We start from the raw sequence: 17,222 nt of genomic DNA on the forward strand, positions 1-17,222 counted from the left end.
TTCACTGAAAAAGAAATAAAAAAATATTGTTAGGGTGGATCTATTTATTTGAGTTACACTTCTCCAATACATCAAATATAGTCAAAGATTCCCCATGGGGTATCCCGTAGCCTTTTTCCAATCCATGAGGGTTGGAAGGTGTGGTGCAGCACAGGTTGGCCTCCTTCCTCAGGACCTGGTCCACTTCCACTGACGTGAAGAACGCCACCGACATTGGCAGATCATGTATCCCCACCCTATAACAAACATTTTTGAATTACAACTATACATACCTACTGACTAGTGACCACTTAACTTTATCCGCATGAAAACCCTTACACTAACAGATTACAGGCTGCCAATATACAAAGCCACCGGCAGTGTAGGGTTCCTTAGATTAAATTAGCACTTCAAACCCTTAAAATGCACAAAAATACGATAACGATACCCCACACATTGGGATAGACGAGAAAAAATGGTAATCGCTGCTTAGCTGTTAGTTTTCCTTTTAATATCATTGTAGGTATATCCTACACCTATGAAATTTTTCAGGAATCTACAATAAATAACCGATTAACTCTAGCAAAATATAGCACTTAAAACTTTCATAAAGTACCTAAATCGAAAAATAATATTAGCAAGCCTTAAATCTTTCAAAGACCTTTCCAATGATACCCCATACTATGCGATAACAATTATAAGAAATTCACATCCCATTTTACATGTAGGGGTAGGTTCCCTAAAAAATGATATTCCAAGATTTTTTTTTACGACTTTGTCTACATTTTTAATGTAGGTAGGTACATACTTATGCAAAAAATCAGCTTTCTAGTAGTAATAGTTTTTTCGCTAAAACCACAACGCAACGGACATAGCGAAACTATACATGGTAATTCTTTGTGGACTACGGAACCCTAAAAAGAAAACCAGATAGTAGGCTCAAATATTCTAGAACTCAACAGTCGTAAAGCCCGTTTTAAAAAAAGTAAAAAGGACTGGTATCCAGGACCATAAACATTTATCGAATTGAAAAAAAAAAAAGAAAACGAAAACAGTTTGTCGAGTAATCGAGTTTGTGGTTTTCCGATTTCAGAGGTAAATTCAGAAAAAAGAAATATACAAAACGCTTAAAACATCCTATTGTGGCTTGCGACTAATAATTTAACAACTGATAAGATTTTAAAAGATCCTCTAAGATGTCAAGTCTAAATTATACGATTCGTATGGAGGGTCAAACGAAAATCAACACTCTGATATGGACCGTGCCGTGTTTTATCAAATTACTTGAAAACAAAACTGTTAGAGAGTTTCGGACGGACAAACTCGACCACGGTAATCGTGATATAAAGTCCGGTATCCAGTTGAAGTTGCAATTCTTGGGTCAAGAGAATGAAATAATAGAAATTTATTATTTGTCACCTAATCCTGTGTTTCTGCAATCCATACTCACAGTATGTTTAAAGCGTTTCGAAGAACGCTCCATAGTGATAAAAGAGTATCAAACAGTGCAAGGCAACAAGTGGCAGTACTTGGCTACGTTGTACAAACGGGATATAGCCAGTAACAATGGCAGCGATACATTCCTTCTAATTGACGGCAGCCTGAGGCTTAAATTTCAATTTAAGATCTCCAATAATATTAAAGTAGAAAGATCTAACATTCCCGAGACACAGTTAAGTTATGATTTTGAAAATATGCTACTAACTGGCTTATTTTCTGACGTTATCATGAAATCCGCAGAAGGAAACGAGTACAAAGTCCATAAAGCCGTATTAGCCAGCCGCAGTGTTGTGTTGAAGGCTCATTTCGAGCACAGCACTATAGAATGTCAGACAAACATTGTGGAATCTCCTCTGGAAGCTGAAGTTCTGATAGAAGTATTGAAATTCATTTACAGCGACAAAGCACCGAGAGTAGACGAGATTCCCGAACGTTTATTGGCTGCAGCCGATTTCTACCAGCTCAGCAGATTGAAGAGTTTGTGCGAGGAAGCATTGCACAAACGGTTGACTGTGGAAAATGTTATAGAAACTCTGCAGCTTGCTGATTTGCACTCTGCCAAAACACTGAAGCTATTGACGCTGGAATTCATCAAAGACGGCCAAGCTCAGCTGATAACCAAAACTGAGGGATGGGCTAAAATAAAGTCCATAGAACTAATTAAAACAATTTATGAGTACATCATGACTGATGATATTGAGGCTGAAGATATAAAATAATTTTGGAACTGCAATTCAATGTAACTGATGCTTTTCCGTGCAAGTATATTTTTGCGGCAAGGTGAATTTCTTAATCACAAGTAGTCATAGGCATACATAGTGGAGGGGCCAGGTGGCCGTGCCCACCGGATTTTGACGGCCTCCGTGGCGCAGTGGTATGCGCGGTGGATTTACAAGACGGAGGTCCTGGGTTCGATCCCCGGCTGGGTAGATTGAGATTTTCTTAATTTGTCCAGGTCTGGCTGGTGGGAGGCTTCGGCCGTGGCTAGTTACCACCCTACCGGCAAAAACATACCATCAAGCGATTTAGAGTTCCGGTATGATGCCGTGTAGAAACCGAAAGGGGTGTGGATTTTCATCCTCCTCCTAACAAGTTAGCCCACTTCCATCTTAGACTGCATCATCACTTACCATCAGGTGAGATTGTAGTCAAGGGCTAACTTGTAAAGAATAAAAAAAAAAACCCTAGAATTCTGGGCTACCAATATGGAATTCTATTATCATACTAATAATAGACTTGATGTCGGGGGCTAGGCCTACCCTAGGACAGCGGTTCCAGTGGAATTTTGAAATGCAATATTACAAAACAAGTTAATTGTTTTAATGATACGCCAATGCAAGTAGTACCAGTGGCAGATTTGTAGTTTTGTTGCTCTAGGCCCTAAAGTGTTAGCTGCCTTTTATCAAAATCAATTAATTTTGTAATATTCTCCAAAATCTTGGGGAAAATTGCACATTTAAATAGAACTCAAAAACGGTTTTAAGTGTAAGAAAAAGAAATTGACAAAGAGAAAGTTATTTTTCATTGCTTATTCCTACATTTTTTCTGACAAATGGCTGCCCTATACCAGAGCCTACTGGACCTTGGGTAAATCTGCCGCTGAGTGGATGTCATCTACTGAATAAATAGTATTTACATGTTTACAGTTAGTTTAAGAACCTCTAGGAAAAATATATATAATGGTAAAAGACACAATGAGTCCACATGAAATTATGTTGTTCACAAATTGAAAAAAATTCAACATATAGAAATTTTGTATCACATATTTATTAAAAGTACTATATGTTGTTGGACAACTACCTCTATCTTCCAGAGAATGCCCTGATAAAATTCATTGCCCTATTTATTTTTATTTATTTATTCAAAAATTAATTTATTTCCATATAGGCTTTTATAGAAGCACTTATGTAACAAGTCAAGTATGGTAGTGAGTCAACCATTGGTTGGGAAACAAAAAGTTCTCACACATTCTAGTGAGAAGATGAAATGGATTACTGTATGCAGTCAGTATGTAGTTGCAATACTGTATAAATGATATAATAAAGTTGTTGTCATAGTGTTTACAGCAGTTTAATTTTTAGTTTGTTTCATTGTCACAATATTTGAACAGTCACTGCAGGGCCAGGCCTCGCTCCTTATAGGAGAGGGGATATGGAGCTTCAACACACCATGCTGCTCCAATGTATGGCGGGCAGATAATATTTGACTTTATAACAAAAAGAAAAGCCCTGACTCGAACCTATAATCTGGTTATTAAAGCTGCATGGCTAACCACTATTCACTATTCTAACCTCTAAAAAGGGGGGGGACGACTCCTTAGAGCCATCATAGTCCGGTGGATATGACCTCTGCCGGAGTGTCTGGGTTTGAATCCAGTCTGGGGCAAGTTGGAGTTGCATCTCTAGCTTCTCAGCAGTGTGCATTTTAAGAAATGAAATATCATATGTTTCAAATGGTGAAGGAAAAACATCGTGAGGAAACCTGCACACCAGAGAATTTCTTAATTCTCTGTGTGTGTGAAGTGGACTATTGGCGTAACCCCTTTCATTCTGAGAGGAGACTCGAGCTCCGCAGTGAGCCGAACTTGGGTTGAGAATGATGAAACATACCTTTGAGAACAAAATCCTCTGGTAAAAAGGTTGGTAATCTGCAAGGCCAGCGCTGTCTCATACTTATACTCTTCGGGAACCAAGTATCTCACTTCATCGTGGAAGCTAAGACAGAACCTGAAAAAAAAACTAACATTTTTAGTTATAATTTTAATTTTTATTTTTCAGAAAATATTTCTTTATCTTTTTTTTAATATGAATAATATTCCTGTTTCGCTCCAAGTAGTCTGAAAAGACTAACTTAGGTTAAATAACTGTGGGTGGGTGGACATCCAACAGATAGGGATCGATCTACATCAATTTTCAAGCAAAACTTAGGGAAGGTAGGCTCTTCCCTATAGGACTCTTGCTCACTAATTCGCCCTCGGTGGCTGCCTTTTTGTATTCCTACCCATTTGGGAGGGTTTAGGAGCTTGTGAAAATTCAAACGCCATTAGGTGACTTGAAAAGCTTCGGGGTATGACTCAGTGAACCCGGGGGCTGACGCACCGGTGCCTGCGAGTAGAAGCGCGTGCCTGAAGGGAGTCAGTGTGCTGGCGGGGGCGTGAGTAGAGGCGCATGCCGCCCCAGCGCCCGCCCGCGTGCTCCAGCGCGCGCCGGTGCCTGTGGGGGGTCAGTGTACCTGGCGCGGGGCGCGAGGTGCGCCATGCTGGCCAGCATGAGGTGCAGGAAGTCGGCGGCCGCGCTCTGCACCGCCCAGTTGAGGCGCGTGCCGCCCCAGCGCCCCCCCGCGTGCTCCAGCGCGCGCGACAGTCGCCCGCTCAGGAACGCTGTCGCCGGCGACTCCGAGTCTGCCAACATTTTACACTTTTAAGCCTAAGTTTCACTTCATTCTTCTATTCCATTCAAGTTTCACTCCTAAAGACTAAGAGAGTGAAGAAAAGGGACAAGGAACGACAAAAGAAATAACTTGTAGGGAGTCAAGAACACGCAAGTACCGGGTTCGCTCCTCCCTCGATTCGGCCCAAATAACCGAGAGGTTGAAAAGGCCATGGGAGGTGGTGGGTTGTCCCTACTCCTAAAGACTCGGCCTCCTCGATTCGGCCCAAATTACTGAGAGTTTGAAAGGTGGTGGGTTACTGTATTTACTCCTAAAAACTAGGTGCAACTTCCAGGAATGAATCCAAAGCGCTCGCAGAATAAGAAGACTGCCTCAGAAGACTGCAGGCACTGTAGACTTAATAGACATGTTCAACTTTAAGCTCTGGGACACAGATCTGTGCAGACTCTGTCTAGAGGCAGAGGAAACACCTCTGCACATTCTATACAATTGCCCAGCTCTAATACATAAACCTCCCCCAAGGGTATTTCTTAGTAAACCCGGAGGAAGTAAAACACATCCCTAGCCAAGAAACTATTGCCGTACCTGGCGGCGTCCAGTATTGGTGCGAAGATCTAACGAAGGAGAGGAAGGCCAAAGAAGAGATGGTTGGAGTGTTTACTCGTAAAAGAGGACATGTGTGTAAAGGGAGTGGATGATGAGTTGACGAGTAATAGAGACGAATGCAGGAGACTGACATATTTTGCCACCCCACTTAGACCCCACTTTTCAGTTGTGCGCATTTCAAGAAATTAAATATCACGTGTTTCAAACAGTGAAGGAAAAACATCGTGAGGAAACTTGCATACCAGAGAATTTTCTCAATTCTCTGCGTGTGTGCAGTCTGCCAATTCGCATTGAGCCAGCGTGGTGGCCTATAGGCCTAACCCCTCTCACTCTGAGAGGCGATTCGAGCTCAGCAGTGTGCCGAATAACGATGATAGTGATGTTAATCGTACCAGCGATTTCCTCCAGCTTGTTGAACATGAGCGACTCGGTGCCGCCGACCCAGCGTCCGCGGTGGAACATCTCCTCAAGCTTCTTCCCGCTCAGCTTGGCGAGCCGCATCGCTTGGTAGCCCGACATCTCCAACGGCTGTAGTGACCACACTACTTTTAGGATTCACCGTTGGTTTAGTTCATCGATTCCCAAAGTTTTCCAGATGGACCCCAGGAGTCTACGGAAGACTTGGCGGGGTTAATGTTGACGTGACATAAAAATGGGGGTTCACGATTCGTACGCGGGGTCCACGGCAATTTATCTGGTTTCATACCGACTTCGGTCTGCTGTGCCCCCCCCCCCCCACTAGGTGGACTGAGGATATCAAGCGGACTACAGGGAGCCGCTGGATGACCGGTTGTTTGAAAGTCCATGCAAGAGGCCCATGTCCAGCAGTGGACGTCCATCGGCTGTTAATGATGATGATGATGAAATCCTGAACTGACCCTAACTGGGAATCCAAAACTGGACCTCTCTGAAGAGAATTACACCAGTATCAACTGCGCCAAAGATGTCGCAAATTTTTCGGGAGAATTTCGAACTAACCTGATCTCCAGTATCCTCGTCCACGAATCCCTGCATGTACTTCTCCTTGAGGCGATACACACGGCGGCCCTTGGTCGTGGTGAACATCTTGGCAGCCTTGCTCTTCGCCTCCGATATAGTCATGGTTGGGTTGAACTGCTTCAGTAGACGCTCGGCGAAGTTCTGCCCGGCACCTGTTTGTTTTTTATACGACTATAATTATAATAGGCGACTACCTGCGGTTTCAACCACGAAATCCCCTAAGAATACGCAGATAAAATATGCCTAGCCTAGCCTATGACACTCACAAACAACGTGGCTTTCTTGATAAAAGAATTTTCAAAATCTGTTCAGTAGAGCCAGAGACTACCGCCCTATTTCGGAACTGCTATAGTCGAGCTGTAAAATATGAAGATTACACTAACATAGCTCCTATGGTCAGGGCACATAGTTCGAAAAGCTGATGGACGTTGTGGTTCAAAAGTGCTAGAATAGCGACCAGAAAGCACAGTGTTGGTCGACCCCCAATAGGTGGACCGACAATGTCAAGCGGGTTGCTGAGAGCTGCCCTGCCCCGCACGGCCCGATACATCACGCACTCACCGTATATCCTGGCGTAGTTGATGACCTTGGCGTGGTCCCTGTTGATGTCGGCGGCTCGGGCGGTGAGCGAGTGCAGGTCGCTGCCGCAGCGCTTGTCCCCCGCCAGCACGGCCCAGCCGAACGCGCTGCCCCCGCACAGTCCTATTCCGCTGTCTCCCAACAGTGCCGCTATCCACAATTCCTGCAAGTTTTACTTTTTTTTTGATTCCAGGTCAAAGATGAAATTCGCCATTTTCGACATTTTCTGACACTAAGAGCTCTTATCATCATCATGATCACGAGTTTCCTCTCAAGAGACGCGTTAGTCTCACGCGCTCACTCAATGCGGGTTAGCAGACTTTACTCACGCAAAGAATCAAGAAAGTTCTCACGTATGCAGGTTTCTTAACATGCATACATAACTGAAAAGTTGGAGATGCATGCCCCGGATCGGATCCGAACTTACTCTTACAACGGGCAGGGAAGGTGAGTTATGGTGGCATTCTAAAGGAATCCCTTAAACCTACTCTCAAGTCCTGGGACCTGCTCGATGTGTTTCCTCTAACACTAAATAATGGTACAATCACACATACGCCTTCCAAATCGAAGTCAAAGGTCATATCCACTGGGCTATCGCGGCTCTTCAAAGAGCTCTACCTGTGCGAGACTAACCTGCGAGTCAACGTCGGCGCCCACAAGTCTGTACCCGGGCGGCGCTTGCACCATCGCGCGCAGCTCCGACCCGATGCGCTCTTTGTGAGCGTTGCTGGCCGTCATCCACGTCGGCTCCGACGCTCTACACATTTACAAATTTGAAAAATAAGGTTACAATGACCTTAGTAGGTTTTCTTTTTACATTTTATAGGCTAGGGCTTGGCAGCAATCATGCTTGACAGTAAGCGATGTTGCTAAAAGTTGTAAAGTATTATGGAGCTACATTTATATTTGCACAGTACGCGGGCAGCTATCGTATCGAAATTGGTGCCAAGTGAAAGTATTCTAGATCAGCGTTTCCCAACCTTTTTCAGCCACGGACCACTAGGATAGGTAATCAAGCACAGTTTTCACGGACCCCTAAATAATATCATCATCAGGTGCCCTCTTCAAACTGAAGTTTGGCGTAATGATTTTAAACTTATTTCGTGGTTGTTCATTATGAATGATATTTAAACGGGTACATACCACGATAAAACGACGAGAAGAAGTTTGGCGATCAGATGGAGACTTTTCCGATCACTTGACATATTTTTCAGCTGGCTGTAATTACTCTTGGTCCACTCCTTAATATCGTCCACCCATTTACGTCTCTGCCGTCCTTGTGCCCTTTTTCCGACTATCTTGCCTTCTAGGATCAACCTAGGAGACTCGTAGAGGGGTCCTCTTTGCAGATGTCCGAAAAATGCAACCTTCCGCCTAATTATAGTTGTCATAAGCTCGCGTTTGCAGTTTGCAATAAATAATATAACAGCAAAAAAATTCGATTAGGTATTTATTTTAGTTAGTTAGGTACTTATTACTGTTTATTATGAAAAAAAAATAATGTAAAGGTTGGTGTTGTTTTTTTGCAACTAAATCAGCGATATATGGGTTGATGTTGCTAATAAGTTGTAATCTCAAATCAGTGCAATAAGCGTAGCGATTACGAGACATCAACATTTATGTATGGTCCAGACATGACACCGCGGACCCCCATACACATACTCGCGGATCCCCACGGGTCCGCGGACCACAGGTTGGGAGACGATGTTCTAGATGAATACCGTCTACGCATACGCGCAAATGATAAAAGAAACAATGAGGAGAAGAGAGGTTTGAGAAAAAGATGAGAAAAAGAAAAGAGAAAATTCGCAAGAGGGGGGCATGAAGTAATGCAGTGCGGTCCCGTGCCGACCTTGGAGTATATATTTTTATTTATTTATTTATTTATAAGAATACAGTAATATACAAAAATTAAATAATGCAACCTTAAATATATTACATTATTTAGGACTTATCACATAAACACATTTTTAGGGTGGCACGCCTTTTAAAAATATTTAAGCGATGTATACAAACTAGATAATTATATACCTAACTAATGAATAACAATAAATATTTATTCTAACACAAGCACAGAATTCATAATAGTACAGGTACACAAGTAAAATACCTAATAAGATCACATAAATGACATAAATTTTTACTTCGTGAAACAAAATAATCACTTATTGCGGGTAGGTCGCCGTTGGATCGGGCGGACAGAACGTCGCTTCGGAGTAGAGGAGGTTATTTTAGTCCGTGCAAGTCGGACGTGCCCTGTCGACAGGCAGGGCATGAGTCCGCAGGGATTTTTTCCTCCTCAAGGAAAAAAAAAAAAAGATTAATACCGTCTGGTGAGCGTCCCGCAGACCGCGACCTGCGGTACGATGGCGCCGTACCGCCGCGCGACACGCCGCAGGCGGGCCGGCAGCGCGCCGTGGGGCAGCCACACCACCTGCTGCCCCATCACTCGCTCGCGGTTGTTGCGCCAGTACGACATCATGCGACCGAACGACAGCACCTGGCCCAATGTAATCATCGTCATCGTGATACCCACTGCCTCAGACTAATTAGATAAAGACCTGCCTCGCAAGACATTATTTTTCTGTCAAAGTATATGATCAACGATCTTATGCGATTATCAACCCTGTCTTTATAGAATCGATGTTTCATAGTTTACAATCGTGTCCGTCGGTTAAAAACCTCCGTAAGAATACCTTCTTATGTAGTTAAATGGTGTAAAAAACGAACAAAAACTGCTAGTTTAGTATAAGATAAGTATGAAATCTAAGCTCGTTTTCCTTAGAAAATGGCAGAAAATTTTGTTCGTGAATTTGGGTGCGATACTATATATCCTTATATATTTAGTCTGAGACCCACTGCTGAATGAAAGACCAACGATTGTAGACTACAAGCCCTTGAACTAAAATTACCTGTGAAATGAACCCTCGTGAATAACGCTTAGAAGGCTGTTACTATATCAGAAAATAACTCTAAGCATTATGCGTCATTTATAGCGGTACAGTGGTGAGTACGCGAGTGAATGGAATTTTTCAGGTACAAATGATGAATTATGACTAATTATTAATGTAATAAATGTCGAAAACCCTAGTGCCGTACTAAAATAGTGGTGCCGAACGTCAGAACAAATGATAATTCATCAACAACAGCAGAAGCAAAATAGGTCATTTATTACTGTACGGCATTTGTGCAATTCCTTTTGTACACATATACAGATACTTTACCCGAAAACGCCGTACATATTTCCAGCGCAGGAGTTGAAAGATAAGGGTCGCAAGCCTTACTCTTCACTCGCATACTCACCTGTTCCACTCACAATTGACGGCATAGTGCTCAGAGTTATTTTCTGATATAGTAACAGCCTTCTAAGCGTTATTCACGTTGGGTCATTTCACATGTAATTTTTCTTCAAGGGTTTGTATTCTATTGATAACACACTCAACACACAACAGAATACGACAAACCAATTTTTGAAATTATTATATTAGTGTAGCATATAGTAGTCTAAAACGGATATGACGTCGTTCAATCTCGAGTTGGCTCGTGCAGACGCTAGGTGGCGCGACTAGTTTCCGTAAATAGTAGGGAGTTAGAAAGGGGTAGCAATCGGTTGGCGGGAACAGCTTGCGATGTAAGGCGTTCGACGTACGGTCGGCTTCAAGTATACCTTCCTACTCGTAGCTCATCACCGAAGGGATCAAACCAATCAACTTCTATAATATAAATAACGCTTGAGGTTACCCCTCCATCAAAACTATATGATAATGATCTAAAGTCATTGACCTCTTAAAATAAAAGGACGCATAATCACGTACAAAAATTCACTTAAAAACTGAAGTTTTGATAGTTATAGAATTATCTATACTTATAATAAATCTGTAGAGAGGTCAATTCTGTACATGAAATATATTTCCAAAATAACTATCAGGGGGTGATTAGTGATCGATACTGATGCCAAAAATGCAATCAGTAAAATTTTTGTCTGTCTGTCTGTCTGTCTGTATGTTCGTTATAGAAACAAAAACTACTGGACGGATTTTAACGAAACTTGGTACAATTATTCTACATACTCCTGGGCAGGTTATAGTATACTTTTCATTACGCTACGATCAATAGGAGCAGAGCAGTGAAGAGAAATGTTGAGAAAACGGGAGAAGTTACTCAATTTTTTAAGCTTCCGCCGCGTGTACAGCCTTAATGGTTAAAGCTACATGGAAATCATGTATGACGGAAATGTTCTCCTTAAAATTATCTATAAAAACACAACAGCATATATATGTCTATCTTTTATGGTTGACTCACAATAACACGTGTAACTCCCGATAGCTTAGCAGTTCGGTGCTATCTAATTATATTTGTCTACTCTTATGTTTATAACACTCATCACTCATCCCTAACTAAAAAAGTTAACATTATTACCTATTCAATAAAAAAAGAAATCATAAAAATCGGTAAAGAAATACCAAAGTTATACAAGAAATACGCTAAGCCATCGCGCGTGAATACTAATTCATGTTATATGGATTATTTTTGTGTAACGGGAATAAATAAAGAAGTGCAGCCTTAATGAGTAGGGTAGGGGTAGGGTAGGGTAGGATAGGGGTAGGGTAGGGGTAGGGTTGGGATAGGGTAGGATAGGGGTAGTTGAAAGTTTACAACGACTTTCACGCGGACGAAGTCGCGGGCGTCCGCTAGTTGTTAAATAAAATTATACCTTTAAATATAGTCCTGGGGATTTGGAATATTGGTTGGGAATATTGGTCACATTAAAAAAATATGGCAAAGCATTTTCCAAAAAAAAAAACGAATGCGCTTTACATCGCACGGCTGAAGTAAAACTCCTTTAGCTCCTCTCGTCCGAATATCCGTTCGCCTCGCCCGATTACATTTTTTGTAACGCATTGACTTTCCAAGTCAATGAGTAAAGGAGTTTAACTCAAAAAAAAGCTTAAAGTAAAAGTATACCTTTTCAGCCTCATTCCCCTGCGCCGAGAGAACGTTCTGACTGAACATATTGAGGAAGTCCTTGGCGAGGGGGTTCCCCACTTTGTATTTGGGGCCGTCTTTGTGCGGGAGACGCAGGAAGTGGCAACAACCTGGGGGAGCAGATAAAAGAGTTTTTTATAGAAAGTAAAAGAAAAAAGGGGGTGCTGTAAACCACACGGTTGAAGTAAAACTTCTTTCAAAAAATCTTTAGACCTCGTTAATCCGGCCCAGAATCCATTCTTTAGTGAAAGTTTATTAACTATTATAGCACTCGGAGATAGTGTACTTCTAGAAGAAGAAGAAGAAGAAGAAATATACTTTATTGTACTTTAAAAACAAAAATAAACAATAACTTATAATAACACTTAGAAACTAATGTACAAATGGCGGTCTTATCGCTAAAGAGCGATCTCTTCCAGACAACCACTGTGGAAGAGAAAAAAAAAACGTAAGCACCGATTCGGGTATACGCACACAAAAAATAAGAAAAGTTAAGTAATTTAAATACATAAATATTAAGCAATAATACATAATAATAATACATAGACTATACTTAACTACATCATACATATATACAAAGAAATACATATATACATACATATATACATACATACATACATACATACATACACACATACATACATACATACATACATGAAAACCTGCAAAACATAAAAACAAGACGGCATCTAAGGGAAGACAAAAGAAAAATAAATAAACAAAATAATTCAAAAATAATAATAAATAAACATAATACACATACAAGCGTAATTTGGATTAATAAGTTAAATTAAAAGAGCAGGGAGGAAAAAAGTGCATGTTTACCAGCCGTTTGAAAGAGGTTAGAGATTGGGCACGCCGAATGTCTAAGGGCAATGAATTCCAGAGCCGAGCAGCTTTAACAGAAGAGGATTTAGAATAGAAGGAAGTATTATGGGAAGGAATTTTTAAGATTAGGTTGTCTTCAGAGCGAAGGGAGCGACAGTGAGTATCACTTAGAAAGCTAAAACGCTCTTTTAAATAAATCGGAGTCGTAGGATTAAACAGGACATTATACAAAAAAGACAGAATGTGAGTATTCCTGCGAAGGCGGATCGAGGGCCACTTGAGTTTTTCGCGAAATTCGGAAACATGGTCATATTTGCGAAGTCCAAATATGAATCTTATACAAACATTCTGAATGCGCTCAAGTTTATCCAGTAATTCTTCACTCAAATTTAGATAACAAGTGTCCGCGTAATCGAGAATTGGTAACAGGAGAGATTGTGCAAGCGCAATTTTAGTAGATAAAGGAAGGAAGTTTCGTAACCTACGAAGTGACCCCACGGATGCAAACACCTTCCCACTTACTCTGCTTACCTGAGGGGCCCAAGTGAAATACTTGTCAAAAGTAACTCCGAGATTTTTAACCGTGTCACTAAATGGCACACGCGTTCCATCAAAGATTACGTATGGAATATTATCCCAGTCAATACGTGCAACCAAACTGTGACTGCCTATAATAATAACTTGGGTTTTAGACGGATTGACTTTAAGGCCATAAGCCTTACTCCATTGCACTATACAATCTAAATCTTTATTTATGGCATCTATTGCATTGGGTAAATCAGCCAGTTTGGACTGAGCATATATTTGGAGATCATCTGCATACAGGTGATAGAGCGAGGTAAGTTGAAGAGTAATAGAACTTATAAAAAGAGAAAAAAGAAGAGGAGACAACACGCCACCTTGCGGTACGCCGGCAGAAATTGTGCACCAATCAGACACAGAGTCATTGACTCGCACACGCTGCCGACGTCCGAACAAGTAACTATGAAACCAGTCAATCACATTAGGAGATATGTTGAGAGAAGCTAGTTTGGCTAGTAGAAGTTCGAAATCGACATTATTAAATGCATTGCTGAAATCTAGTAAGGCCAACACTGTGACACACTGATTGTCCATATTAAAACGAATATCTTCGGTAATTTTTACTAATGCAGTAGTCGTACTATGACCAGTGCGGAAACCAGATTGAAAAGGATTTAAAAGATTCTGTCGGGTTAGGTTCTAGCTTTAATATAGAAACAATATTCGAATGGGTTCAGTATTTGCGGAGACAATTCAATGCTTAACTTAGGTATTCCTTTTGATTAGATTTTAACACAAAATTACAGAAACAAAAAATAATTATCAAAATTTGTAAATAAATGACGAAGCTATAAGGTGACAAATATTAAAAAAACGTAATTTTACGCGAACGGAGTTGCAGTCGTCCGATAGTCAGTTTAGCAGTGAGTGAGAGAATTGGGTGAGTCAGTTATCAGTATAGTGAGGCCATGGCATTGTTAGTTACTTACTGAGCCAACACGAGCGGAGAAGAGGAGTATTGGTTAACTGTAAAAGACGTCTTTAACCCTACTACCAGCGGTTGCAAGTCCGTGATTACGCTCCTGGTTGCTCCCTTGCTATACGATAGTTAATCCTGGCTTACATCTGATAGTATCAGCGCTATATTTGAATATATTGTAATTAGAGTGTAGACGAGTAGTAGTAAGTTAAGCGATCGTTCCGGTATTGATTGAAAGTGGTTTTTTGTGTATTTTACCATCCCTGACGTATATCGTAGAACCTAGTCGATGCATACTACGATAGCATAGCACGGCCGCGTGGCGCAGTGGGTAGTGACCCTGCTTTCTGCATCCACGGCCGTGGGTTCGATTCCCACAACTGGAAAATATTTATGTGATGAGCATGGGTGTTTTCCAGTGTCTGTGTGTATTTATGCATTATATAAGTATTTATATGTAGTATATAATTGTATATTAATATTATAATATCAACTATCTTAGCACCCATAACACAAGCTACTCTGTATGCTTACTTTGGGGCTAGATAGTGATGTGTATTGTTTAACTATATTTATTTTATTTTATTTATTTATAACAGTGTGCAGTATTCAATATCAGTCCATGGGATACGAGATCCCAATATTCAGCCCGTGTGATTAAGTCTTCCTTCGATAATCAGAAGTGGAATTTAGTCTTTCCCCGTTAAACTCTACTCACCCTGTATCTGCAGGCCACACCATACTCCGAGCCCGTGGTACTGATTGGCCGCCGCTTGCTCGTCGCGACTCTTGCGCGCGTAGTACGCCCTCCTTCCTAGATCCTCCTGTAGCATCATCATTGGCATTATCAGCCTATTGTTACGGAGAACCTTATTACTAACACATAAGGTTCAGAGTCGCCTCTCCAGGTGTTTACCATTTGAGTTGTTTACGATCTTTTGTTATTGTTTTTTATCGAATTTCGTGGAAATCAACACGGGTGTAAGCGTTTCCAGAATAGTCTGGTATCATTCTTAAGGGAATAAATACTGGAAAGACGCGAACCACGGGCAGTTGATTTTCGGAACTCAACGTGCCTAGGCCGCATCGTACCGGAACGCTAAATCGTTTGGCGGTACGTCTTTGCCCGTAGGGTGGCAACTAACCACGGCCTACCAGACCTGAGTAAATTGCATTGGTGTAATTTTAAAATAAGTTTAGTAGTTTCAGAGCATATTGTTATAATGTGATATTAACATTCATTATTTATGTTTTTGTGGAGGGGAGGTATCAGTGTTGGTATAAATAAGAGGTGATTTGATGACTTGAGCTCAGTTGTTTGTTAGACAGCGTAGACACCGTCACGCTGCCAGTCGCGTTATTGATTTTGTGTATAGTATATATAGATAACATATCGGTCAGGAAAGGTGAGTTATAATGCATTCTGAAAGGATCCTTTAAACCTACTCCCAAAGTCACAAGTCCTGAGACCTGCTCGAGATGTTTTTTTTACCACAAACGCAGCTACGTTATACTATGTTGCTCGCTAATAATATTTTCCATTAGTAAAAAAAAAAATTAAAGTAGTCCAGTAATAAAAAAAATGTGTTTCAGCTCCGACGCACGAATGGAGTTTACTCTTTTAGATCGACTGTCTAAATAGGCGTATGTTGCCCGCAGCATACAATATATACGTCTCAATACGCTCGCCTGAAAAGTGAAAGGTGCGCAACCGAGGAGCAGCAGGCCGCAGCGTGCGCGCCCACACGCATGTGCACGCTGTTGACGGCAGCGCACGGTAAAAGGTGCGCAAAATAGGTTGCGCACAAAAAACGTAAATCTGTCATTCGTTCAACGAATTTTACTGCCCATATTTTTTTCATATTGTATATGAAAATCGATTCTTAAAGAGTAAACTCCAAAAAGCAAATTCTTAGTTCTTTACAACATTAGTTTGAAGAAATAAACGAAAAAAATACCACCTCAACAGTTTTTGGCAGCATGTGAACGTCTGCTTCGAAGTCACTCTCCTTGCAGTTCATCAGAGGACAAGTCTCCAACAATTTGAGTAGAGGCACAGCGGGTTCTCCGCTGACAGGCTCTTGGGTCCTGCTGTACGGGACTAGGAAGCCCCACCCCTCGGACTGGAGGTAGTGGAGGGGATAGCCCTCCCAACTCAGACGGAGGAGTTTTGGAGTTATCTAATAACATCATCAATACATATTGTATAACAACAACAAAAATGTTATCTTAAGACTAATGAACTCTAGACTAATTACATAAGGACTAGTATCGCACCCAAATTCATGAACAAAATCTATACTAATGTTATAAAGCTGAAGAGTTTGTTTGTTTGTTTGATTGATTGAACGCGCTAATTTCAGGAACTACTGGTCCGATTTGAAAAATTCTTTCAATGTTAGATAGCCCATTTATCGAGGACGGCTATAGACTATATTTTATATACCTACGGGAACGGGAACCACGCGAGTGAAACCACGCGGCGTCAGTATATGTCTATAATTTTTTGAGGAACAATTTTTACAATTGATTAGTATCAAGTAATCGATTGTAAAAAGTTTTGACGGTCTCCGTGCCGCAGTGGTATGCGCGGTAGATTTACGAAACTGAGGTTCTGGGTTCGATCCCCAGCTGGGCAGATTGAGATTTTCTCAATAGGAGAATAGGTCCCGGTCAGGCTGGTGGGAGGCTTCGGCCGTGGCTAGTTACCACCCTACTCGTAACAAGCAAGCCCGCTTCCATCTTAGATTGCATCAACACTTACCATTAGGTGATATTATAGTCAAAGGCTTGTAGAGAACAAAATCATAAAAAAATCCCGTTTTACTATTTGGGTGTGGAACCCTAAAAATAA

At 41.2% G+C, this 17,222-nt stretch overlaps 2 protein-coding genes across 3 annotated transcripts in view; one reads left to right on the top strand and one right to left on the bottom strand.

Annotated features, from left to right (window-relative positions):
* Positions 1–26: 26 nt before the first annotated feature.
* LOC112057241 (DNA polymerase subunit gamma-1, mitochondrial) overlaps positions 27–17,222 on the bottom strand; it is a 24,166-nt gene continuing 6,970 nt past the window's right edge. For both annotated transcript variants that reach the window (XM_052888587.1, XM_052888588.1), the window contains exons 8-18: positions 16,330–16,548; positions 15,087–15,192; positions 12,019–12,149; positions 9,381–9,553; positions 7,687–7,810; positions 7,036–7,216; positions 6,454–6,626; positions 5,868–6,003; positions 4,711–4,879; positions 4,089–4,205; positions 27–236 (exon numbers count right to left, since the gene is read on the bottom strand). In XM_052888587.1, coding sequence (XP_052744547.1) covers positions 41–236; positions 4,089–4,205; positions 4,711–4,879; positions 5,868–6,003; positions 6,454–6,626; positions 7,036–7,216; positions 7,687–7,810; positions 9,381–9,553; positions 12,019–12,149; positions 15,087–15,192; positions 16,330–16,548 — 1,725 coding nt within the window. In that variant the 3' untranslated portion in view covers positions 27–40. The remainder of the gene's footprint in view (positions 237–4,088; positions 4,206–4,710; positions 4,880–5,867; positions 6,004–6,453; positions 6,627–7,035; positions 7,217–7,686; positions 7,811–9,380; positions 9,554–12,018; positions 12,150–15,086; positions 15,193–16,329; positions 16,549–17,222) is intronic.
* Positions 827–3,540, top strand: LOC112055034 (speckle-type POZ protein-like). Its single transcript, XM_024095012.2, has one exon. It carries the CDS (start codon positions 1,176–1,178, stop codon positions 2,196–2,198), a length of 1,023 nt encoding a protein of 340 aa, XP_023950780.2. The 5' UTR covers positions 827–1,175; the 3' UTR covers positions 2,199–3,540.

Source organism: Bicyclus anynana, chromosome 23 (assembly GCF_947172395.1).
Source record: "Bicyclus anynana chromosome 23, ilBicAnyn1.1, whole genome shotgun sequence".
In the NCBI taxonomy this organism is placed as follows: Eukaryota; Metazoa; Arthropoda; class Insecta; order Lepidoptera; family Nymphalidae; genus Bicyclus; species Bicyclus anynana.